The sequence below is a fragment of the Oryza glaberrima genome, chromosome 7 (assembly GCF_000147395.1).
Source record: "Oryza glaberrima chromosome 7, OglaRS2, whole genome shotgun sequence".
In the NCBI taxonomy this organism is placed as follows: domain Eukaryota; kingdom Viridiplantae; phylum Streptophyta; class Magnoliopsida; order Poales; family Poaceae; genus Oryza; species Oryza glaberrima.
This window is the reverse complement of record NC_068332.1, coordinates 19,230,455-19,254,652: the sequence shown is the minus strand read 5'-3', so window position 1 is coordinate 19,254,652 and position 24,198 is coordinate 19,230,455. Positions and strand designations below refer to the sequence as shown.

The window sequence follows — 24,198 nt, the reverse complement described above, 5'->3', positions numbered from 1 at the left end:
TGTTACTCTTACTCTTATCTTCTTCTGTACCAGATTTCTATATTTGGTTTAGGTATGGGGAAAACTTGGTAAATAAGTAAATCAATCAAAGCTTACGAGGGAATGGCGTCATAATCATCATATATGTAGCAAATAAACATGGAACATGCTATTGTTCTTTATTCAGACACCGAACAATTAGCTAATCATGTATAATATAGAAGTTTGCTAAATTAACATAGACACTCTATAAGGGAATCTCTCAGTCAGCAGAGCCCAACACTTAGCTCCAAACCCAGAAACATACAAAAGCTTCTTCTGACTTCTGCAACTTCCCTGGTAAGAGTAATATGCAGCAGCACAAGAACAGAGTCTTCAGGATCATTCTTTCCAGCCACAACATCGCAGTCCTTACTTCAGCTTGTGGATGGTCTCCATGTCCACGGCCTCGTTGAGGGTGCCTTTCTCGACGTGATCCCACCAGCCCATGAGGAAGTTGTCAACAACCAGCCGGAACCAGGGAGACAGCTTCAGGCCTTCCTCTCCGGCGTCCGCTTTGCGGATGAGCTCCTTCAGCTGCTCACGGCTCACGTATTTCACATCGGCCACTTCGTCCGGGTTCGGGACTAACTTCACGTCGCGGACGATGAACAGCAGGTAGTCAACTGCAGATGAGAGGTAAGAAACAGGTTTCAGCGCAGGGCGGCATAATGTTCGTTCTTACACTTCTGGTGAAGTATCCCGAACAGTCGTATCTATTTGTGTAATAATCGTAATGATCATATAATTGGCTTATAGAAATGAGAATAACACTAAAGGTTGAGCTTCAATGAATAAAAATAAGTGTGCAGGTAATTAAATAAGGTATTAAAACTAAAACTTACGCTCGTGTTCACCCCATTTTCCATCAGATGGGGCCTTGTAAAGCATCCGACCAAGAGGGGTGAATTGGTCAACTGGCACATCTTCAGCTGGGATGCCCAGCTCATCCAGGAGCTTCCTCTGAGCAGCATTTCTAACACCTGGAGAATGATAATATGTTACTAACATCATTGAAACAGAGCAGAAACGGAAGAATAGTTGGCCTCAACTAGCTTTTTTTTTGGCACATACCAAGGTAGTTTTCCTGTATAAGCTCAGACTCACGGTACAGAGGATGGCTGCAGCAAGTGTTGGTCCAAACTAAAGGAAATGTAACCTTTGTTGCAGATCGTTGCTGGAAAAGTAGAACAGATAATCAGCAGATGTTTTGAAGAATAAGATGGCGGTGCTAGAAATGAGATATGAAAAATAACTTCCAGTCGAGCATTTGAAGAATATGAATATGCGGGTAATTTGTAAACAGAAGACATTTTGAAAACTAGTTACGCAAAGAGCTATGTCGTAAATGTCATCACAGACAACATCTACAAGTCTCAGAAAATTGCGTGCGTCTGAATCATGAGCGCAAAACCTAAATACCATTTGTTTTTCTCAAGAGTGATTTAAGGCACAAACCTAACTTCCAACTGGAGATCCTGTGTTACTAACTGCTATGGTAACTTGACATGGGAGCACAGTGAATAGTTGTATAGAATATGTGCCAGGTGCAACGTAATACAAGATTAAAAAAAATGGAAGTGCAGAATTAGTAAATTCTCCAAACCTGGAGTAGGAGTTCATATTTTGAGTTGAACAGGAATACACTGAAAGCCCTATGAAGTAGATTTTCAGATTCGATTTTTTCCATCAGATGGCCTGTGTCAAATGAATCAAGTCAAGTATCGTTCCAATAACTAATTCAAAAGAATGTTGGGCACAGGATTTGAATAGAGATGCAGATAACAACACTTACAGTTATATTTTGATTCATGGCCAACAACATTGTCTTGTTCATCCACCAAAATGCATCTGTGAAATAACAAGAATGTTACTTACTTGAATATCTTGAAACTAATACTTATAAAAAAAAACATAGTCGTATTTACTGAATTCTAAATCATTAAAAATGTTTACATGGTTTACAAAAAAACAAATAGACCAATTAAGCAACTAGACATATATCGTACATCGCTTATGGAACTTGCATTATACGGCCATCACACTCAAGCTAACATTGGCAAAGACAGGATAGCAAACCTGAAATTATTTGTTGACATAATTTGGGAAAAGAATATTGAATAGAACTAAAGCAAAAGGTGCCATCAGAGATTATTGAATACAGTAGGTACATGTGTTTACCATAATATTTACATATAAAAGGGCATTCTTTTGAACCACAGGAGGAATCTCTTTTCAAATAAATCTTTCATTATAAGAAAGGGAAAAGAAAAGCATCGCATTCGCTCCTTCCATATGATCTTTAATAGCTGTTGCTAAGTCAAATTAAAAGCGATAGGGAACATCATGCATAGTCATTCAAACAGTACTTTTGCTGATCCAGTACCTTTCGCTGATCCAGTACACCGTAAATTGAATGAGGCGGCTAAACCATTAGCTTTTCCTACAACCATCTGAAGCTCTGAACTCATAGAACAATAATTGCACAAGTGACAAACAAAGCCAAGAGAGACCGTTGAGTTGAACACATCAAACCAAACCAAGTCATGACTAGGTTGCCATAATGAGAAATTACAAATCCACACACAAGCAAAGCCTTATCTTTGACCTGCAGTATCCAGTCACATCTTGCACAGTATTTTTTTTAACAAAAAGAGTATTTAGCGCGTATAGCATTTGCTAAAACAACAAAAGGAACAGTGTTCTAGCCAAACATTGCCCACAAGTGCCCTCCCATCCCATGGCGGATTCGAATTCAGTGACATTGTTATGGCATGGCATGGTGTGACATTGGAGCGATCTGAAGCGTTGAAATCTAATCGAACGGTCTGCTGCGCCGGCCCACCTGCAGCCTCCGTTTTCAGCCCACGCTCTCAGTTTCCTGCCGCCCGACGCCCAAATCCCCCGTGGTCGCATCGCCGCCTCGCCGCTTCGCCTTCCTCGCCCGCGCCAGGCCACCGCCACACCAGGCCGGAGAGGCGCCAGGCCGCCGCGAGTGGGGAGGGGACCAGGCGGCCGCCTCGCAGCTTCGCCTCCCTCGCCCGCGCCAGGCCGGAGCTAGCTGGAGCCGCCGCCGCCACGCTAGGCCGGAGAGGTGCCAGGCAGCCGCGAGTGGGGAGGGGACCGGGCGGCTGCCTCACAGCTTCGCCTACCTCGCCGCGCGAGGCCGGGGCCGAGGCCTTGCCGTGCCGCCGCAACCAGGGCGCCCTGCCCTGCCGCCACGACCGGGGGCGTGTGGAGGCGTCCGGCCACCGGGCCAACGGCGGCTGCATGTCGAGGAAGGCAGAGGCGCAGAGAAGCGCGGCCGCGTTGCGCACTGATAGCTGGAAGTTGGCACCGTAGCAGTCGCGCGCGGCCTTGTCGAAGGCATCGACACCGCCGGGCAGCGTGGAGAGGTCAAACTCGACGGTGGTGGTGATGCCACCACGCACCGCCGCGACGGCCTTGCGGATGTAGCCGCACTTGGGCACCATCACCGCCTGGTAGGCACGTATGAAGCAGTTTTTGTCGATGCCAGTGTCAGAGTTCTTAGTTTTTGTCATTTTGTTTTTACTTCTCACACTATAATTTGATCCAAACTGTTGATGGTTTGCTTAGGAAAGTGGTATGGCATACCTGCTGAAATGTTGAAAATACTGATCAACACAGTACCAAACAAATATCTGAATTTGTATTCCAAATAATTCATCTCTTTTTTGTACATTGTGTCTTGATTGTGTGAAATGAGAAATATACCTTACTTATCTTACTTATCTTGTATCCATGGCAATATGGCATTTCTAAACCATGTGAAAATTGGGCTAAGCAATTGCTTGAAGTGACTGAACTGAACTTTCTGAGACAAAAACATTTTCAGGTTTAGCTTGAACTGTAGGGAAATCCAGGATAGGAGTTGCCAGTTTGTAGCTGCTTACAATCAGGCTAATGTCAGTGGTGTCAAAGTGAACACCGTGATTGGGACCTCCGCGGGATTGGAACTCTGCCGGCAGCCCTGCTTTGGTGCGGGATCGGGCGCGCGCGGGGCAGCGAGACTGGAGCGCGCGTGCGGGATTGGGGAGAGCCGCGGGATTTGGGCATTGGGCGGCAGGAAACAGAAAGCGTGGGGTGAAAATGGAGGCTGCAGGTGGGCCGGCGCAGCAGACCGTTCGATTAGATTTCAATGCTCCAGATCGCTCCAATGTCACACCGTGCCATACCATAACAATGTCACTGAATCCGAATCCTCCCATGGCCAACCCAGAAACTCCCACGGCATAGGCCCCGAGATCTAATAACACTGCGAACAAGTGAGACTAAGCAAGTGAAGTTCAAACCCAACCAAAAATATAACCCGCAAGTGAATTTTGGCCACCGTGAATTTTGGCGTTCGTTTATGCGAAACAACTAAAATTCAAATCCCAAATCCCCCCCCCCCCCCCCAATCACCACGAGATCCGATGGGGGGTGGGGGGCGCACCGACCACCAGAAACCCAGACTCGCGCATCTCATCAATCAAAATTTCTAAAGCCAATAACGGCGCAGGAGGGAGGGGGGAGGGGGGGGAGGTTCGGGGCGCGCTTACTCGTCGTCGAACATGAGCCGCTTCTGGACCTCGTCCATCCCGGCGTCCTCCACGGCGGCGGCGGCGCCGGCCATGCCTCGCGGCGGAGAAGGCGCGGCCGCCTCTGCGCGAGGCAAAGGGAGAGTGTGTGCGCGACGCGAACTGCGAAGAAGTGTCTCTGCAGCCAGCGGCGGAGGCGGAGGCGGGGTGATAAATAACGGGTGGGCCGGCCGGGCCGGGCCTCGCGGACGGCGTGGTGGTTGTGGGCCCACCTGTCAGCGAGCATTGTACATTTGTACAAGTAGATCTCTGTCCGGGTCAGCCACGTGCGTGCCACTACCATACGTGGTGTTTTTTATTTTTATTTTTTGGCTCGCCTCCTCTCACGGTCGCTGAAAGGTGGGGCCAGGAGTGTGATCTGGGCCATCTGGCTGAGCTCGTATTCCTCGCGCCTCTTATATTATTTTCGGGAATAATAACTTTTTTTAAATAAAATGTGTTCTCTTGTCTCTTTATGTCAGAAGAATCACATGGTTACGATGACTCGTGTTGGATCCGATCTGTGAACAAAAAAAAATATCCAAAAAACAATAACTACTAGCGTGGAGCTTAAAACATTGCCAATTTTTGTATTTCCGGGCAAACAATTTGCCATAATTTTGATAACAGACCACATAATCGCAAAACCGGCAGGCGCTGCCAATTATTTCGCGTCGGGCCACAGATTAGTAAGGAGTAAAGGACCACAAAAATGCTTACTGAAATTGTCACAACAGACTAAACGGCTGCAAGAACTGGCTAGCGCTGCTAATTTTGGTGTAGGATAAGCCCATCTAATTAACAGCTACCAAAAGTTCCCTTGTTAAAAAGCATACATAATCGAAGATGCTTCTAGAGTTGAGTATTTTTCTTCCTCATTTATGTCGGGAACGTTAATTTGTGGTGCTAGTTTTTTCTCTCTTTTTTTTTTCATATAATTGTGGTGCTGATCCTGATGGAACACGAGAGGCTGCGAGGAGACTAGAAGTAGCTGGGCTAGCAACCGGGGTGCATTAGCAAACCATCGGCGCCATGAAATTGGTGAGTATATTATCTAAAAATAAAATATTGAAATTGGTGAGTGACTGGAGCTTCAGCTAGGAAATCTTCAGAATTTTCATTTTTGTCGTGTCCGTCGCGTCGTCGCTTTCTCCCAAGTTTATGGATGGCATTCTACACTGGACTACTGAGTACTCCACAGATGCAGCTACTCGACCCTTGCGGTAAAAGATTGACGCTACTTGACGCTGTGCCCGAATAACTAAAAAAACTTTATTAGAAAAAAGAGAAAGAAAAACCAACTGTCAGGTTGTAGATTTGCACACTTCTCAACAGAATTGAGGAACACAACACAGAAACAAGGGGAAATGGTCATTACACTGGCGTTCCAAATACCCATTGGAGAATCACATCTTACTTGTTTGGAGCATCACAATGCTTTCCATTAACTAAACCAGTATCTAGTTAGTAACTGTATTGAGTCCACTGTTCATTTGCCTACAAAGCAGTACAATCTAACCATGCTTTCACATAAGAGGAACGAAAGAAATCTTTGTACAGCCTCAGGAAAGACAGTAATCACAAAGGACCAGGGTCAGTAACTGCTAAATACATTGAAGGTGTGTCCTTCTAGGTCGTCTCATCATTACATGGTTCAAGGCTTCAAGCGTTGACATTGGGAGAATGCTTACTATGCCAAAGGTCCTCCCCTTCGCACCCGAACGCGCTCACCATTGAAATGCATGTACTTGTACTTCTTCAAGTATTTCTCGAGGACAATCTTTTCTTTATCTTCCTGGCCTAAAGTCACAAATGCTCTTCCGATCCTTCTTGTTGTATCCTCGTCTGGATGCACCCCTAGCTCCTCCATGTCAGCATATATCTAAAATTGGAAGTAGTTATTAGGGAAAACAACCCCCAAGCAACCCTTTAGGGAAAAAAGAAGAACCTACATTTCAGCACTAAAGCATAGATTGACTCACAATGATATGATCCTTTAAAAAATGTACATATGCAAATGAATATAACAAACTCAATTAGTAGAAATGAAAACACAAATTAAAACATCAAGAAAAGGTTAAAAAGGTAAATGTCACCTAAATCTACAGGAAAAATATAAAAAAGTCAGATACCACCTCCAAAACCTTGTCTGGACAATGGCGGGTGTCATATATCAGGATCATCCGGGAAAACAACCTCTTGGGTACTGAACGTGTATGAGTTTGTATGATATTATTCCAAATCGACTCAGCCTCATCTATCCTTCCATCCATAAAAAGAGCCAACAGTAGTGTATCATACGTTGTCCATGTCAGCACCTGGCCTTTGCTCATCAACCACTTGGCTACCTGATAACAGCAACAAAATTGAAAGGTAAGTGAGAAAATGAGCTTGACATCAAAAGCTGTGATTACTGTACTCTCAACAGACTAACAAGGAGATATAATCTATAATAACCTTACCTGGATGATTCTCAGCCATTGTCTCCGCCTTTTCAACATTTCCAAAGCTTTTGCTGCTGCAATAGTAGGGAATTCGGGCTCAAAGGCAGTCCACTTATCCAATGCACCATAAACAGCTTCTTTCTCATTTGGTAACTTTGAAACCTAGCAGATAGTATTCCAGACTGATTTGAGACAATTTCAGTTTCTTAAGCTTGGCAATATTAACATAACAAAATGGATGCTTTCTTATCAGAATGAAGCTCAAGACAAAATTAACAACAGAACAGACCATTTCTTCAAATTAATTTCACATGTTTAAGCTAGGGAAAGAGAGAGAGAAACACGTAACAGAGATGTAATATCTTACAGTATTAACAAGATGAAGAGCCTTTTTCCCTGACCCAGCTGAATCCTTCCTTATCCATAAATGATGCTCCTTGTTTGGCTTCTTTGACACCCTATGACCACAATAAATGAACACTTAATTTGGTACATGGTGATGTTACAGGTCAAAACGAACATCATAATATCGGCAGCTGTCGTTAGAATAAAGAGGGCGTGTATCCAGCTGAGCTACTCAAAAACCTCACCGAGAAAGAAAGGGATACCTGATCTACTACTTGCATCACATGTTTTAGCTTTCGAGTCATGGGCATTTTTAATAAAGAAAAAAAATGCAAAGGTTGAAACCAGCAAACAATGCTGCAGAACCTCTGCCAAACAGACTACAGTAATTAGAACTATAGCTGGAGAGAAATCAATTTCTTCTGAATTCCTGGTGTATTTGTCAACCCTGAAAGCAACTCCTAATGACATAATAGGCATGTATAACTACTGAATCACTGCCTAAAATCAACTCTACATCTAAAACAAGACAACCAAATGGAAAATGGTAACATCTAGATGACCTAAGCTCTAAAGTGAATCTTCACAACATATACTTCTGTCTTACTGCAACTCTCAAAATCCAGAGCAGAGCTTCTTCTGATAATATGGACATAAGTGAAGCAACTGAGTCCACAAAATTATCTTCAACTGACCATATACAAGGTTGAAGGATCACAACCCAAGGTTGATGGCCTTGCTCAATGCTCATATATCACAAAATTATACTTTATATGATAATTAATTTAATTTTTCTACCATCCATATCACAATTTTGATGGCCTTGCTCAATGCTCATATATATCAAATTAGAATAGGTGTCGTGTACCCTTTCACACTGATGTAGGATTTACCAGTTTCACATGCTTCTCAAGTTCAATCTCCTAAGATCCTAAATTCTTTGTGCATCTTGAACCGCATCACTAGCTGTAGAATTTTACCAAGCAAATCAGATGCCATGCTTTTGTATAATGATTTCGGTCAGTTTATAACCCTCCCTCAACTTCATGGCAAATGAACACCTTGCCCTTCCTAGGTGATTGCATTTGCATAACAACATACCTCTAAGGCTCTAACCACTAAATCCTAGTATATTGCACATCTAACACAGGACTAACGACAGAACGACTCACACGAGCAATCTCAGTGTACGCAATCCCGACGCCAACAGCTTGAGCGGGTTGAGCCGTGAGCTCGGATCCGCCTACCTTCCACTACACACCCGCAAATCCACAGCTCCAGCCGCCCACCCGCCGAAGCACGGACAAGCCAACCACATCCAACACTAGAGCAGAAGCAGCAGGCTTATCCACTTACAGAGCTCGGCTGCCGGTAGGACGGCCCCCTCCTCTTCCCTCGCCCTTCGTCGCGCTCGCCGGCGGCGGTGGCGTCCCCGCGATGCGCGGTCCCAGGCGGAGGGAGAAGGCTCCCGCCATGGCCGCACTCCTCGGTGGAGGTGAGCAGCACAGCGGCGGAGAATTGAGATAAGCGGAGCTCGCGGCGGGGAGGAGCGTGTTGATCGATCCAACGGTGTAGATTGTAGGGTGGGCTCATGGGCCAGAAGGCCCGGTGGACTTTTTTCTTCTTTACCGCATTGGCCTTCCAAGTTAGAAAGGCTCATGTGGTTTCCTACTTTATGGGGGGACCTCTATTTAACATTCACTCCAACAACAAGAATTGCAAATTGACCAGCTTAAGCAAGCATATTTCACAACAAAAATTGACCAACATACTCCCATTTCAGTGTAAACTCAACAACGTTCTGTAGTACTATCTAATTTAAGAAGCTCCCCTAGTAAACTCAAAACTGACCAGGGACCTGTTCAAACCAAAGGGAAGGGAATGGGCATGATCTGAGCCCTAGGGATTAGGGTTCCGGGGAGAAGAAGAAACCTAGCATCAGATCAGGAGGGAGGGCCGGAGGGGACACGGTGGGGCTGGGGGGCGGAGACACTTAGGCCCCGATCGAGAGTGAGGGACGGGGAATAATCCCTCCGGCACGGAAAACAGAGCAGGCCATTAGCGCGTGATTAATTAAGTATTAGCTAAATGTTTTTTTTTCGAAAAATAGATCAATATAAATTTTTTAAACAATTTATATATATAAACATTTTACAAAAAACACACCGTTTAACAGCTTGGGAAGCGTGCGCGCGAAAAACGAGGTGGCGGGAGCGGTTGCCCGCTGAAATGAGCGCACCCTTACTTGACCTTCATGCGGGCGAGGCAGTCGCCGGTCGGCGACAGAGGTGCCCCTTTCCATCCTGGGCTCCTTGGTACCGAACGTATAGCTGGCGAGCGGGTACTTCATTTTTTTCCCTTTTATTATACACTAAAAATCAACGTGCATACTAACGTGCTTGCTATTTAACCCGTGTAACATCGAGTATTAGCAATACATATAGTTAGATGAATGTTTGGAAAAATGAAAACCGAACTCTAACAAATACCTACACCCTCCGTCCCCCAAAAAAAAAAAACCCACTTATGGGTTTTCTCGATCACATGTCAAAAAACTTATATGGTGCCATATGGACCAATCATCTTGCTGGAATTCAGCTAGCTTGAGATTAATTGATTGATTGATTGATTGATATCTTCATTCCCTCATTCAGGAATTGCTTCGTTTAAGAATTGCTCCTGCATTGTCATTACATGAAATCTCACAAGTGACAACACTGTGCTCCCTTTCCTCCAAGGGTAGGATCAAACCGGTCATAAATCTCGTTAGCTCAACACTCTGGACTTTGGAGGGTTGTGGCACGGGACTTGAAGGCTGGAGGAAGTCAATTCGTTGGCTTGCATATTTTTGGTGCTACTCATGCCGTGCTGGTGCTGCTAAAAACAGTGGCACGTAGAGTATGTCTAAAGTCACGACGACTTTGGAGCGACATAGCCATAATTTTTTCAACATTTCAGGGGTCATAAGGAGGCAAAATTGTCGCTGAGCGTTCCATTTGGCAGGTTCAGGTCGGCAGCAATGCAACAATCTCTCTTAAACACAAGGTCCCCTTCTTATGTCGGCATTCTTGGACAAGTAGCCACAACGCTGATTAATTGGTCTTTGTCCCCTATTCAATGTCTTTGCTGATGAACGACGATAGCAACATGTCTGTCTGCCATTGTCCTTCCAGACAGTAACAAAAGAGAACGCTCTTGGTGATAATACATGCTGATATTATGTGCACAAAGTTGGTTGCAGCACAAATCGATGAATGATGATTGATTGTGCATTGGACAGCAACAAGCCAACAAGTAGAAATTTATTGTCAAGACAGACACAACGCTAATCCACGGGTGATTAGCCGATCAATATGACTATGCAAGAATATTATTAACTATGGCAGCCATGGATACATCATACATTGAATCGCAAAGAAAATTATTATCATACAACTTCTCTACAAATCTAATGTCAATGTTTGATCCTGGTCTATAAATGAAGGCAACACCCGCTGTCAATCAAACTGAGGGTACAGCATCATGTACATGTACATCAAAGGGTATCATTCTGTAAATTGGACCAGGGAATCGGTATGTATATATATGCTCTCTATCATTTCTTCTTCTCAACATACTACTGTCAGTGCCACGCAGAAGCAGATATCAGCTTTCTGCTCCTCCAGCCGAGAAGCATCGCGCCGTCCTTCTCATCCAATGTGTATTTATCGGAGTAGCAGGCGAGAAGCTTCCTTATCACCGAGTTGACGTACGAGCTCAACGGGTAAGGCCTGAAGCCGGCCATGGTCAGCCTCGACTTCCACTTGCCAAGCAGCTCATGCCTCTCCACCCTGTCCTTCCCCTCGCAGGCGATGATGTTGACGATGTCCTTGGCGAGGCAGTGCTGCTCCACGCTGATCCTCTCCTTGTTGTCCCGCGGCAGGTTGGCGTCGATCGACTCGAACATGGCGGAGTAGTACTCCATGGTCTCCCCAAACCTCATCAAGAAAGGCGTTGTGTTGGTGTGTGACTCCTGCTCTACCAAAGTAGTCACCTTCGGGGACAGCCCTTTCACCATCCGGAGCAGACCATCGCGTGGGTTGTTGACATCCACGCTCTCGTCCGGGGTGTGGTGTAGCTGGAGTGTGAAGTTTACAGCCAGTGCTTCACCTGGTCTGATCTCAAGCATCTCTTTCGTGACTTGTGTGGCATAGACAGACAGAGGCGTAAACTCCAGAGGTATTTTGAATTCTTCAGACATGCTTTTCAACATTTTCCCCACAATGTCAAGACCTTCACCACGAGCATACTCTGACACCGGGTCATCTATCCCGGTGATCCGCACACGAGGAGGACCACCCGGCCTTGCAGCTAATGCTTGTATCAGTGTGATCCATTGAGTCCCTTGAGCAATCTGAAAATCAATTATGTGGATATTGTTCTCAGTTCTCAATGCTTCTGCAATCGCCCCATTGGCTGCCATATAGCCAAACTTGAAGTAAGGGCAGATATTGTATAGAATTCTCATGTAGGACAGGAGCTCCTTGCTCTCTGGCTCACGGCACTTCAGAGCACGGTAGATGTTTGTGCCAGAGTTTCCATGTCTAGCAACCAAACCCTCCAGTAGGTAAGCACCTAGACGTTGGATTGGTTCCCCGTTGATTGAGACCACTCCACGAGCCTCCTGAACAAGCTTATGGAACTCCTCTGTCCTGTCCTCACTCAGAACCTCAGCACACCTGGTTAATAGCTGCTTCACAATCATCTGAGTGTCCTCCCTTAACTCCCTTTGTCGTTTCTCTGGACGAAATTCGTAGCTTGCTGTGGGGTATCCACCAGATGCAAACTGTGACCGACCAACTCCAGGTAATGGCTGCCGTGATTCATGACTCCATGTTCTTGACCGCTGCCTCACAAGCTGAGCAGGCTTGATTTCCTCAAACTCATGCTTGGTGCTAGTTGTTGCATCATCTGTATCAGGTGCCATCAGAACAGTCTCAATCTCCCGTAAGGCGTGTTGCATATTATGTCTCGATGTAGCATACAACGGATCAGCTCCCACTTGGATGTTCTCCCGGAGAAGAATACCCGTCTGTCTATATGAGCTGTCTGCTTCCAATGGGGAGATTGGTTGGGCTGAAATGGTTTCTGTAGAGCTCTGGTTATCCGGAGTGTTGGTAAGAGCAGACAAATTGTCACACTCAAATTGGGAAGAGAGAGGGGTGTATGGGGAATCGCTGAACTCGTACTTCAGTGGGTTAGCTTGCCAGGGAGAGTTTTGCAAGTTGTTCTCTGTAGGAATTTCATACACAACGTTAGCACCAGTCAATCTGTACTTTAATAGCTGGTGCAAGTCCATAATAAATGAACGGAGATTAGTCGTTCATGACCTGTACATAGCAAAAGAAGGAAACTATAAACCATTTATTCCATGGAAGGTGGTAAAAACAAACAAGCAGAACAGAACATTTTGCTCTATCAGTGCAATTTCGAACATATAAATCATAGAAAGAAAGAAAAGCACATCAAACAGACAACCAACATTGCACACAAACACAGCCCGGTTATCATGAGGATGTGTGGAATTAGCATAAATGGCTTGTCTGTGTGGAACAAGATGAATCAACTAGACTGACATAAGACTAAAAAAGTTTACCCAGATGAATCCATAACAGTATGTAAATGTTACAGTGAGATGGCATATAAAAATCTGATTAAACATTTGCAGATTTTAGGGGAAAAAAAGGAATTTGCATATGCACCAAAAGAGGAAATATCATGTCTTAGCTAACAAAGAATACCAAATTTAGCTAGAGCTACTTCAGATCAGGATGAAATTAATGCTAACAAGGTAAAATGAATTCTCAGCAACAGCATCCGTGATTTCTTAAATACCAAAATTAAACATTCATGACTCATGAGCACTTCCTTTTTTTTATTTTATCAAAACAAACTTAAAATAATTTAGTGAATTTTCTGCTTGACATTCATCTATAAATAGAGCACAATTTGTAAAGTAGCTCTCTAGAGTTATGCATAAACCGCACTGTTTCTCTGTCAAGGTGTCCCGTCATCACTCTATCCTTCTTTCCTCAAGCTTAAAGGAGAACCACAGAAGTCAAAATCGAACATTTCGGCCAAAACAAGTGATCGTCAATCATGAATTCATGAGTGGGTCAAAGCTTAAGATCCAAAATTTCCAGCCTGTACCATCATATAGGAAGAAAGATCGCAAACAACCAACATGACAAGAGTGCGCCTTCCAGAGTCAACATGCCAATTGACTAGAATCTCATCACGTTATGATCTTACACACTACCATGTTATACTATTCTGTTAAAGACTAAAGAGTATTAGATCTTCATTCTGATCTTATTTAACATAGATCAAGACAAACTGATAGCGATTCTCTTACTTAAATCCATCATTGCATCACATACCGTGTGCTCGCAACTCCAAAAGAAGAACATTATCTATGAAATATCCCAATCAATCCCACATAACTCCAATTAATCTAGCCAGAATGTCAAGCTCAGCCACATAGCATACAACTAGAGGACAACAAGCTCTGGAGAAATGAAGCTATTCTAAGTACTACCGAGGAGAACCAGCCTAATAATGAGGTTTGGAGAGCAAACAACAGGAGAACAAAAGATAGGAAAAAAAATCATACATCCCCCATCAAAATATCCATCGACTTGCCTCGCAATTAAGATAAGCAGACTCAAACATTCTCTAGTTGGTTGAAGACAATTGACGTGGACTGTTCTTTGATCCTTCCAAAACACACAATTAGGAATACTCACAAGCAGGCTATAAGATTCTCTAGTTGGATGAAGACGATTGATCATTGACCAACCTAGTCGTTTGACTATTGGTCTATCACCCCTCTGAATTCTGAAGAAGGTACCTCTGCCAACAAGAGGTTTGACCAATCAACCGTGTGGAATCAACGTCGCCTTCATCGCTCAAACAAGAGGGCAACTTGTATAGTCTATGCAGTAAGCAAAGGAGTGAAATTTCTGGGATCCTGGAGGCTGGTTGACAATGCTAAAAAGTAAAAACCATATAAAACTACACAACCAAGTCACAGAACAACCTCGATTTGTTCTTCTCCAGTGGCACTTTACCCCCCCAGCAAGAAAATTTCTTTGATGGATTGTCATCGGGAGGAGAGGTAAGCCAATTGACTAACCAGGTGAAACATAGAATTTTGTAAGTTATGTCCTAATCAAACACACAAAAATAAAGGGGATCATGGTTTCAGTGTTTCACAGGGCAAAAACTGTTGCTGCTACTTGGTTGTACTGCATCAGCACTGCTTCCATGTCTCCACAAGCCAACCAGAGGCAAATTAAGCTAGCTCAGTTTCAACAAAAAAAAAAGGGATCACTAACTTTGGGCGACATAATTAGCTTTCACTTCACGCCCTCGAGTTACCCGTGGAGTAGATAATACTAATAAATACCGGCAACAAATGCAAGCGGCGCAGCCAAGAGCTAACCTAACGAACCACTCAATAAGCGACGATTCACCTATGAAACGGACCAAAATTAGTAGAATTTTTTTTGCAAAATTTGCACAGGATAAACTCAGTAATCCCGAAAATGGAGGCGCCCTGTCGTCCCCAACAGCAAAATGCTCTCGGACGCGATCGAATCGGCTCAAACCAACAGAAATCCCCAACAAATTCGTCCACTAACCTAGCTCTCTCACCCAACTGAAACCCATCTCCTCGCCGAAAAAACCACTAGACTTCCACCGGAAACCGCTCGTAGACGCCGCCTTCAGCTCAAGAAGCAAACCCCGGGTAATACCAACCAAAAAAGCACCCCCAAAAAAAGCACAAAAATAATTCGACAAACCAAGCCAAAATTAGCACCACGGCAGCACGGAATCCGATGAGGTGGATGGTACGAGGACGAGAGCTCTCACCTCCTCCGATCTGCACAGCCCCGACGCCGCAGCGATGCCCCGATCCACTTCAACACCACCTCTCTCTCTCTCTCTCTCTGCTGGTTCTCTTCTTCTCTCCTCTTTTCGTGTGCTGCGATAATTATGCCCGAGCCGGACCTAAAGCTTAGGAGAGAGAAGGGGAAAAAAAACCCTGAGGTGCCACGCATTTTATACCCCCCCTCTCTCTCTCTATCTTTCTCTCTCCTTCCCCTCGCCGTGACCCTGACGCCGTCACGGCCCCGTCTCCCCCGCTGCGGCGGTCAGCGCTGCCGCGTCGTGACGCCGTGGGCCCGTGCCACTGACGGCGGATCCAGGGCCGTCCGATCGTGATCCGACGGCCGGGAGGCCCGGTCACGTGCGGCGCGCGCGGGGAGGGGAGCGCCACGGCACGCGTGACGCGCGCCGCGCGGCCGGGACACGTACGCGGTCGCGCCTTTGACCTGACGTGGATGTTGGGAGGCCCCCGGGTTTGAACGCCGCCGCTGTCCGTCGGATCGGGATCGGACGGCCGTCGCCGGTGCTCGCTCCCTCGACCGTCCGATGAGGCGCGGGGGATAGTAACGATGGTGGGAGGTGGGACCCACCACGGGGAAGCCGACAAAAGAGGGTGAGGGCGTGAGGCGAGCGATAGGCCGATAGGGAGGGTGATTTTTGCTTTGCTTTTGCCTGGGTGGCCTCCATTTTCGACGAGAGAATGCGATGCCTCTCTCTCTCTCTCCTCCCCTCCGTTGGTTCGAAATTTCGAATTCTCCTCAAATTTAGAATAAAATTTGGAATTCATATGCACTCAAATGCCGTTTTCTGATGCAGCGGATTTTGCAGTTTTTTTTTTCAAAACCACGAGCGGCAGAAACTGGTAACTTGACCGCATCTCACACTCACACACGCATCAATGCCTCCGTGAACCAAACGAGACCCCATATGACCAGATGAGATGACCGGAAGAATTGGGGAAGGAAAAGGGAGAATTGGGGAAGACAGCCAGGCCTGAGGTGTGAACGGGGGCTGGAACTCGGGCTTCTAGAAGGCCACGTGTGCAACTCGGATTGCCACGTCCGTACGCGTTACGGATGACTTGGATCCCCGACGAGCAGCTGCCCAGTGGGCCCCCACCCACTTCATGAATCCTGAGTTCCGCTTCGTGTGGGGCCCATCGATTAGCCGATGACGTCGTCGCCGATTCGGATTGGACGCTGGAGAACAAAAGGGAGGAGTGGTACTGGCTCGAGTGCTCTGCAAAGCGCAAACTTTTCTTTTTCTGGAACGAATGTGCTCCAAAAAATTTTAATTGTCGTTTGCTTTTCAACTTGGTCACAGTAAAAAAATGAATGTCAAACCTTAATTTCAGTATTGATATTGGATTGTTTATGCTTTTTATTGTAGTTTATTTTTTATATTGGTTTTAAAGTAATAGTATAGTACTACTTATTATTTTAAGTAGCAAAGAGAATACTTTTGTTTGCTAAGAAAGAAATTTGATTTTGATTTTTTGATGCCTTTTCATCGTAATACACATCTAAAAGTTTTACTCATAATTTTTTACCTTTAATAAGTGTTATAATATATAATTAAATGTAGCCAAAACAGTGGGAAAAGGTTTTATATTTTACTTTACTAAATTATTTATTATACTCAGAATATTTGTCAGTACAAACTTTATGCTATAAATTCTTTACTAAATCTGTTTGCGCTGCTAAAGAAAGTGAGAATCATTAATATTTGAAAAATATGGCACAAAAAAGGGGAGGGTGTGTTCTTGCTTTTTTTTTTCGTGCCTTTCGAGAGTGCTGTCACATCAGCTCCTCTTGTCGTTGAAGAGATGGCGATGGATTGATTACAGTGCAAGCGATTATAGGTTACGAGGAAATTCCTTGTCATCCAGTCAAGTTAAGGACAGATTACCAACTGTGCAGCTGCAGTAGCAGATGCATCAAATGCATCTAGACTCACCCCCCAACAAAAATCACAATTAATTAACGCCTTGATTAATTGCTTGGATTAAAGCAGTTTTTAGTGGCAACTGGGTGCCAGCCTCATGATACCAGTGATGAACAGGTGCCGCTTTGGAAGCTTCGATATCCACAAGGGTTAAAAGAAGACGCTGGATTTATGAACCCGTTCTTATCATGCAACGCGTAATTAGCCGTGTGCCGACCTTGTTAATCACCCAATAGCTAGCCCCACAATGCCCCCATGACAAACATGTGCGCTATCTCTGTGTTCATCATATATCAACCGAACGGCTCGTATAGTATAATGCATGCACGCATGTGTGAAGATGCCTCCAGCCAGACAGGTACAAAAACACGGAAGAATAATACCGATATGTAGAAGTTTTAATTAACGTGACAGAGTATTATTAATTTATTCTTCCTCCAATGACAACGGTAATCGTGGGCGCACAAGCTCTACCTGTTTAAAATCGTGATGTTATAGTACACACGAGTACACTCTCAATAAAAATATAATAAAGCTATCGTGATGTCTATGATCGAGCGCACTTCCAATAAAAATTTAGTAAAGCACAGGATATATCGTTGGTTGTTTCTACCTTGTTGAGTTTATGTAAAGGACACTACTCGTGTACTACTTACGGACATGTAGACATATAGTAAGTGTGAGATATGTGTGTGTGGTGGCGTGCGCACGTGGAAAAAAAATCCCATAATTGAAGGGTCCATATTCCCTCTGTCTAAACAAAATTAACCTAAGATGGGATGTGACGTATTCTAGTACTATAAATTTAAATAAATATATGTTCAGATTCGTAATACTATAATGTATGATGTATCATATCCTGTACTAGGTTGATTTTTTACGGGAGGGGAGTATATTTTTGCACCATCGAATATGGCACTCATGCCGGCGTGGCACGCTAGGGCCTTGGCACAATCTACTTTTCTTGCGTCTTTGCATGATTGCCTCTGCGTGATCCGTGTTCGTGCTGCCGTGCAGTGGCATTTGGTCATTCGGTCACTGTAGATGACCCGGCGAGAAAATGTTTGGTGCATGTGGATGTCCACATCATAAAATGTGAGAGAATTTCTGAGAAGGTCTTCTAGCACTGGCGACCCATTAAATTCAGCAATTGCTCTTCATAATACATCTAAATATATTTTTCTAAGACAATACAATGTGAGGCATGTCGACGGTAGGTACCCATAGACCGGATATAGAGGGTATTGGGGTACGCTGGTACGAGGATCTACGTAATACGACATCAAGAAAACAAGAGATAGATCATACTGGTTCAGACCCCTTAGTAGGTAATAGCCCTAATCCAGTTGATATGGGATTATATGGAAAGAACCACAGATTACAAAGGGAATAGTAGAACTCGGCGGTACCGACGAGATTGTAGTCGAGTTGATTCGACTAGATCACCCGACGACTTGGCTCCTGTAGTCTCCGACTTCGTAGGCTGTGGTCGTTGTGTAGGCTCTGAGATTCGATCCCTTAGGTCCCCTCAGGGGGTCCCTTTTATATCGCAGGTCAGGCGGTCTCCAAGTAGGACTCGGAGACATCAAACCATGCACGATATAGTAACGACCCAGTCCTATACGGGTAGGAACATTTCCATTGGTAGACTTCGTGATGGATTTCCTTAGCGTGTTCAGAGAACGTCCGTATATGCACCGATATACCGTATTGCCGTATAGCATACATCCAAGGGTATAGGGTATACCTTATCCGTAACCGTGACAGTAGCCCCTGACTTCTACTTAAATGAACTCGTGTAACCAATCACGACTTCTGATGTCGAAGTTGTTGTCGTTCTCGACTGGTCGATCTCGGTGTGAGGACCGTAGAGACAAAGAGTGATCGACAACCCCATGTGAAGTCCAACGGTTATGAGTGAATTTAAATTGAAGTCCAAGAAACCACTTCGCGCAACGGACCCAGAAATTTCCGGCGGCCATTTCTCTCCTTTCCTTGGAATTCGCACCGTCGGTAGTGCGCCTATTTAAGGGAGTTTTAGGAATCTGACTGTTGTGAGAACTTTCTTGCCTCCAAACGCTCTTCGTCTTCTCCGCTTCCACACAAACCCTAAGTTCGCCCGCCTCAGCTTCTTCTCCGGCGATCTCCAACGGCGATGGACCTCGACAAGTCCACCTCCAGCAACGCGTCCTTGAAGAAATTGCGGGAGGAGGGCGCTCTCCCCGGTCATGGGACCATGGAGAGGGAACCGGGAGGTACTGAACCTGAACCCGTCCTGGGCCGCATGGTTGCGGGTGAGGACTACATTCTCTGTGGTTTTCTTCCTCCGCCTTCCGAGTTTTTCCTTCTCGTCTTGAACTTCTACGGTCTTTCTCTGCTTCATCTGAACCCCAACTCCATAGCCTTCCTTAGCATTTTTTCTCATCTCTGTGAGGCCTACATTGGGGTAAAGTCGTTTCTTGACCTTTTCCGCTTTTACTTCGAGTTGCGCTGAATGGAACCCAAAAAGGTATCTGGGTGTGTCGGTTTCCGACTTCGGGATGGCCTGAAGTCGCGATACATCCCTTTCCAGTGCCCCTCATCTCGTAGCAAATGGCGGAGGAGGTGGTTCTATCTTCAGATAGAAGATTCGGATCCAGTCTTCATTGTTCCTGAGGAGCAACCAGACAAGATTCCATCTTGGACCGCAAAACCCTCCTTGACCCCATCCCTCCAATCTTTCATCGATATCATTGATGACCTTCGAGTACGAGGGTTGTCAGGGTATGAAGTCGCTGCCGACTTCGTTGGTAGACGGATCCAGCCGCTCCAGGCTCAAGCCCATCCAGCCTTTGACTACTCTGGGCCGGAGGACGCGACCCGGGTTTCTCCTCAGGGTATTTTTCTTGTATTTTGGGGTTTCTCTCCATTTATGCGCATTCCTCCTGGCTTGTCGAAACTTGGTTCTCGATCTACAGATCTGAGCAGCGCAACCGTGGAGCACCGTGTTGCCCAGGTGATGATTAGCGGTCCCACGACGGCGAGCAACGTCCCCACCCCTCTTTGCGAGAGGGAGGCGGCTGAGCGTGAAGCCGCGATCAATGTGAGTGTAGTCGATGGTTGTTTACCTTTCAATTCTTAGATCGCATCGTGACTTCATGTTGTGCAGGCTCTCCCCCTGACTAACGTCATCGGGCCGCTCGTGGACCACCAGACGGCGGCCTCATTGAAGGAGGGTGTTGCCCGGGAGGCGTCCGACGCGGCCGTTGCCGCTGCTGCTGCCACGACCAGCGGCGGCAAGGTTCCGAAGAAGGGGAGGAAGTTTTCCTCCATGCTCGGCAACCGCCGGAAGACGCCCACTCCATCGGTAAGCTTCCTAGGTTATTGATTTACGTAGTCGGAGAATATCGCCCTCATGTCGTACTCGGTTTACTTAGGCCTCGGATGCGTCTCCCCCGTCTCCGCGATGGCAGAGGCTGGTGACACTCGGCGAGAAGTAAGTGGACGAAATTTGAGGCTCTTGACTTGATCGGATTTTATCGTCTTGTTGTGATGATCGACATGGCCGTCTTTCGTAGGGCGCGGGCGAAGGCGGCGCAAGATGGGTCTGGAGCAAACTCCAGCGCGTCTTCTGCAGTGGCCTCGACCGAGGTCGTGGTCGTGCCTAGGAGCCGCGAGGTGACGCCCAGCGGCCCATCCAGCAATCTCATGGCTGGTCGGGGTCCGCCGACTGCCGTCCTCACCTAGGAGGAGCCAGCAATCTCATGGCTGGTGCTCGCGGCATTAGTCGCGAGATCGTGGAGGCGAGGGCGGCGGCGACGGCATCGGTGAATAAGCGCGCCGACCGGCTGGCACGTGATCTAGCGGAGGTTCGCGAGGACCTCCAAAAGATGAGGGAGCTGATGGCCGGCAACGAGCGACAACGGCAGGGGCTCGAGCACCGTATGTCAGAGCTCGAGAACAACTTGTCAGAAATCCGTGGCTCGCTGCGGGTCACCTACACTGGTCTGCACCAGCTCGCTGGGGAGTGCGGTGTCACGACCACCACCCCAGCGAATCCCGACGAGTTCTCACTGACGACTTCGCTTGCGGAACTAGCGATGGCGATGGAGGCGATCCCCTCCAAGCACGCGGCCAGGATCGGAGAGGAGACGTCCAATGTGATCTATACCGGGGCGTGTCACGTCCTTGCGTGTGTGAGGCTGGCGCGCCCTGAACTCGATCTCCAGAAGATCTTGGATCAGGGGGCGGCTAGCGACGCGCGCAAGGATGTGATGGAAGAAGTCGGCGATCTAGGGGAGTCCGTCCTCCCGTTTTTTGAAGAGTAGGGCCGGCGCTTGTCCGTACCCCTTAATCAATCGTGCTTTGTAAAACTTTTCATTGGTTCCGACTGCTTTTGAGTGTGCAATCGTCACCTTAGTTTTCTTTGGCGTTTTGATTCCGGGTACTTTGTTTGTTGTTTGTAGAGATGCCGATGTCGAGGATGTCCAGCAGCGCGGGCAGCCTGAATTGCCTGTAGTCGTTTCGGCACTTGAGCTCGAGCTGTATGTGCCGCAGGACGTCGTAGACCAGGATCTGCCCGAGGAGACGGATGTGGCGACGACTCCTTTAGGTTGGTTCTTGTCGTTTCCATTTTCTTTGCCTCTTCTGTCTTGATTAGCTTGACTTAGGTATTTGCATGTCGAGCAGACCTCGAAAGTGCGCTTGCTGATCGTGACCGTCGCATCCAGTACTGGAGGACGAAATCCGAGGTCGCCGAACTTGAGAGGACTATACTGGAAGTGAAGAGGGACCGGGCTGTGGAGGCGCTCTGAGGTCGCGAGGAATGGTTCAATTCGTACCTCAGGAGCTGTTGCACAACCATGGCCGTTGTCTGCAGGGAGCTCCGAGTACCTCGTGGGGATCCCGAGGAGTCAGCGGCTGGCTACATCTCGTGGCTGAACGGGGCTTGTGCTCAGCTTGAAGGCATTGGTGGGCGTATCGACGAGGCCCTGAAGCAGGAGTGTCGTCGATCGAGCCGATACGCCGGAGGGCACGTGCTGGCGTGTATACGAGATCATCGTCCACAGTTGCACCTCGAGTTCCTTTGCGAGGGGTTTTCCCGTTCTCGGAGGAATCCCACGGAGATAGACAACCTAGCCAAGTCGATGGCTCCGCTAACGGAGAAAATCTTCTAGTCAATGGATTGGCATTGGCCTTCCTGGTAGTGTTCGTATATCTGTGACAAACATCTTAAGAAAAATGTAATATATTTTGGAATTCTTTGCGGTTTGTAAGGAATACTTGTGAAATAGAAAGGAAATCTATCTAACTAAGCTTTCTTACTCTAGATGTGATGTGTACGAGTGTCTTCTCACTTCGCGACTTCGATCAGTCATTTGAGTTATACACTCTCCTTAGCCCCCATCCTTGTCGTCAGAGAACTCTTCTCGGAAGATAAGGCTCTTGGACCTTCGACTTGCCTTAGTTGAATAAGCACTGATCCTAGCCCCCAGCCGTGAAGTTGGAAAAATCCATTTCCGATTACACGGCTTGGTTAATACGCACGGCGAGAACTCTTACACGACCAGATCTTACATGGTCTTTCGTCTCTGAAGGACCCGACAAGGCCTTATCAGCTCTGGGCGTCCCCAGCCGAAGTTCCCTTAGGTTCCTCGGAGGCCTTGTCAAGACATCGTAAAGGGACATGAGGATAGGTTTCAACGCTAAGTGTTGTCTGGGTAAGGGATCATCGGGAAGGGACACTGCGATTGAAATCTATACATTAAAATGGACTTTATTGAAGTTGTAAGATGTCTTACAAGTGTGGACACTATTGACTTATACATATAATTTACGCAATTGGTCAATGTTCCAAGAATTTGCTAACTCTCGACCATCGCCATCTGCAATCTTGAATGCGCCTGGCCGCAAGACTTGCGTGATCGTGTACGGTCCTTCCCATTTGGGCGAGAGTTTGTTTCGCCCTGCTTGGCTTTGAACTCGTCGGAGGACGTAGTCACCGATCGAAAGTATGCGTGCTCGAATGCGCTTCTTGTGATATCGGCGAAGGGCCTGTTGGTAGCTAGCTGCTCTGACGGCAACCCGTTCTCGATGTTCCTCGAGTAGGTTCATGTCGTCGTTTCTCTGTTCCTCTTGATCCTCATCGGAGTACTTCTGTACTCGTGTACTTTGATGTCGTAACTCGGTAGGGAGCATGGCCTCTAAGCCGTACACGAGGAAGAAGGGTGTCTCCTTGTTGGACATTGTCGGTGTGGTGCGTACGGCCCATAGTACCGAGGGGAGTTCCTCGACCCACTTCTTGTCATGTGACATGAGCTTGTCGTAGACGCGGGTCTTGATTCCTTGTAGTACTATATCGTTTGCCCTCTCGACCTTACCGTTACTCTGAGGGTGAGAAACCGAGGCGAAGCATATGTTGACTCCTAGTCCGGTGCAGTAATCTTGGAAATCGGAGCTGATGAATTGGGAGCCGTTATCCGTTATGATGCGTTGAGGCAATCCATATCGGCAAAATATCCCCCTGATGAATTTGATGGCGTTGTCAGCCTTGATTTCCCCCGTGGGTGTTGCCTCGATCCATTTGGTGAATTTGTCGATCGCCACGAACAGGAATTTGTAGCCGCCCTGTCCTCGTGGGAATAGGCCGAGTATGTCGAGCCCCCAGCACGAGAACGGCCAAGTGAGAGGGATGGTTTGTAGTGCTTGCAGTGGTAGTTTTGTGTGTTTGCTATGAAATTGGCAAGCCTCACACCGTTGTACCATGTCGCAAGCGTCTTTGAGGGCGGTTAGCTAGAAAAATCCTTGTCGAAAGGCTTTTCCGACCAATGTACGAACGGCGGCATGTGACCCACAGAACCCTTTGTGTATGTTGAGGAGGAGGTGTTTGCCGTCGTCGGACGAGACGCATTCTAGAAGTACCCCGTTTGGCGCTTTCTTGTATAGATCGTTGCCGATCA

General features: G+C 46.6%; 4 protein-coding genes across 7 annotated transcripts; all 4 read right to left on the bottom strand.

Annotated features, from left to right (window-relative positions):
* Positions 1-92: 92 nt before the first annotated feature.
* LOC127779975 (isopentenyl-diphosphate Delta-isomerase I) lies at positions 93-4,754 on the bottom strand. The gene is made up of 6 exons (XM_052306913.1): positions 4,581-4,754; positions 1,814-1,869; positions 1,625-1,716; positions 1,093-1,195; positions 864-1,001; positions 93-644 (listed from the first exon to the last, which is right to left on the bottom strand). Exons 1-6 carry the CDS (start codon positions 4,652-4,654, stop codon positions 391-393), a joined length of 717 nt encoding a protein of 238 aa, XP_052162873.1. The 5' UTR covers positions 4,655-4,754; the 3' UTR covers positions 93-390.
* LOC127779976 (coleoptile phototropism protein 1-like) lies at positions 1,878-4,563 on the bottom strand. 3 transcript variants are annotated; one of them, XM_052306916.1, is made up of 3 exons: positions 3,933-4,563; positions 3,754-3,853; positions 1,878-3,636 (listed from the first exon to the last, which is right to left on the bottom strand). In XM_052306916.1, exon 3 carries the CDS (start codon positions 3,558-3,560, stop codon positions 2,892-2,894), a length of 669 nt encoding a protein of 222 aa, XP_052162876.1. In that variant the 5' UTR covers positions 3,561-3,636; positions 3,754-3,853; positions 3,933-4,563; the 3' UTR covers positions 1,878-2,891. The 3 variants fall into 3 exon arrangements, with proteins under 3 accessions (XP_052162876.1, XP_052162875.1, XP_052162874.1); XM_052306915.1 differs by having other exon boundaries at positions 3,754-4,563; XM_052306914.1 differs by having other exon boundaries at positions 1,878-3,853.
* Positions 4,755-5,972: 1,218 nt separating the features above from the next.
* LOC127779974 (pentatricopeptide repeat-containing protein At4g18975, chloroplastic) lies at positions 5,973-8,940 on the bottom strand. Its single transcript, XM_052306912.1, has 5 exons — positions 8,744-8,940; positions 7,410-7,500; positions 7,061-7,204; positions 6,734-6,946; positions 5,973-6,480 (listed from the first exon to the last, which is right to left on the bottom strand). Exons 1-5 carry the CDS (start codon positions 8,860-8,862, stop codon positions 6,289-6,291), a joined length of 759 nt encoding a protein of 252 aa, XP_052162872.1. The 5' UTR covers positions 8,863-8,940; the 3' UTR covers positions 5,973-6,288.
* A 1,787-nt stretch (positions 8,941-10,727) lies between these two features.
* Positions 10,728-15,463, bottom strand: LOC127779973 (chitin-inducible gibberellin-responsive protein 1). Of its 2 annotated transcripts, none has more exons than XM_052306910.1 (2): positions 15,302-15,463; positions 10,728-12,756 (listed from the first exon to the last, which is right to left on the bottom strand). In XM_052306910.1, the coding sequence occupies exon 2, from the start codon at positions 12,723-12,725 to the stop codon at positions 11,010-11,012; it is 1,716 nt and encodes a 571-aa protein (XP_052162870.1). In that variant the 5' UTR covers positions 12,726-12,756; positions 15,302-15,463; the 3' UTR covers positions 10,728-11,009. The 2 variants fall into 2 exon arrangements, with proteins under 2 accessions (XP_052162870.1, XP_052162871.1); XM_052306911.1 differs by having other exon boundaries at positions 10,728-12,658; positions 15,302-15,462.
* Positions 15,464-24,198: the final 8,735 nt, after the last annotated feature.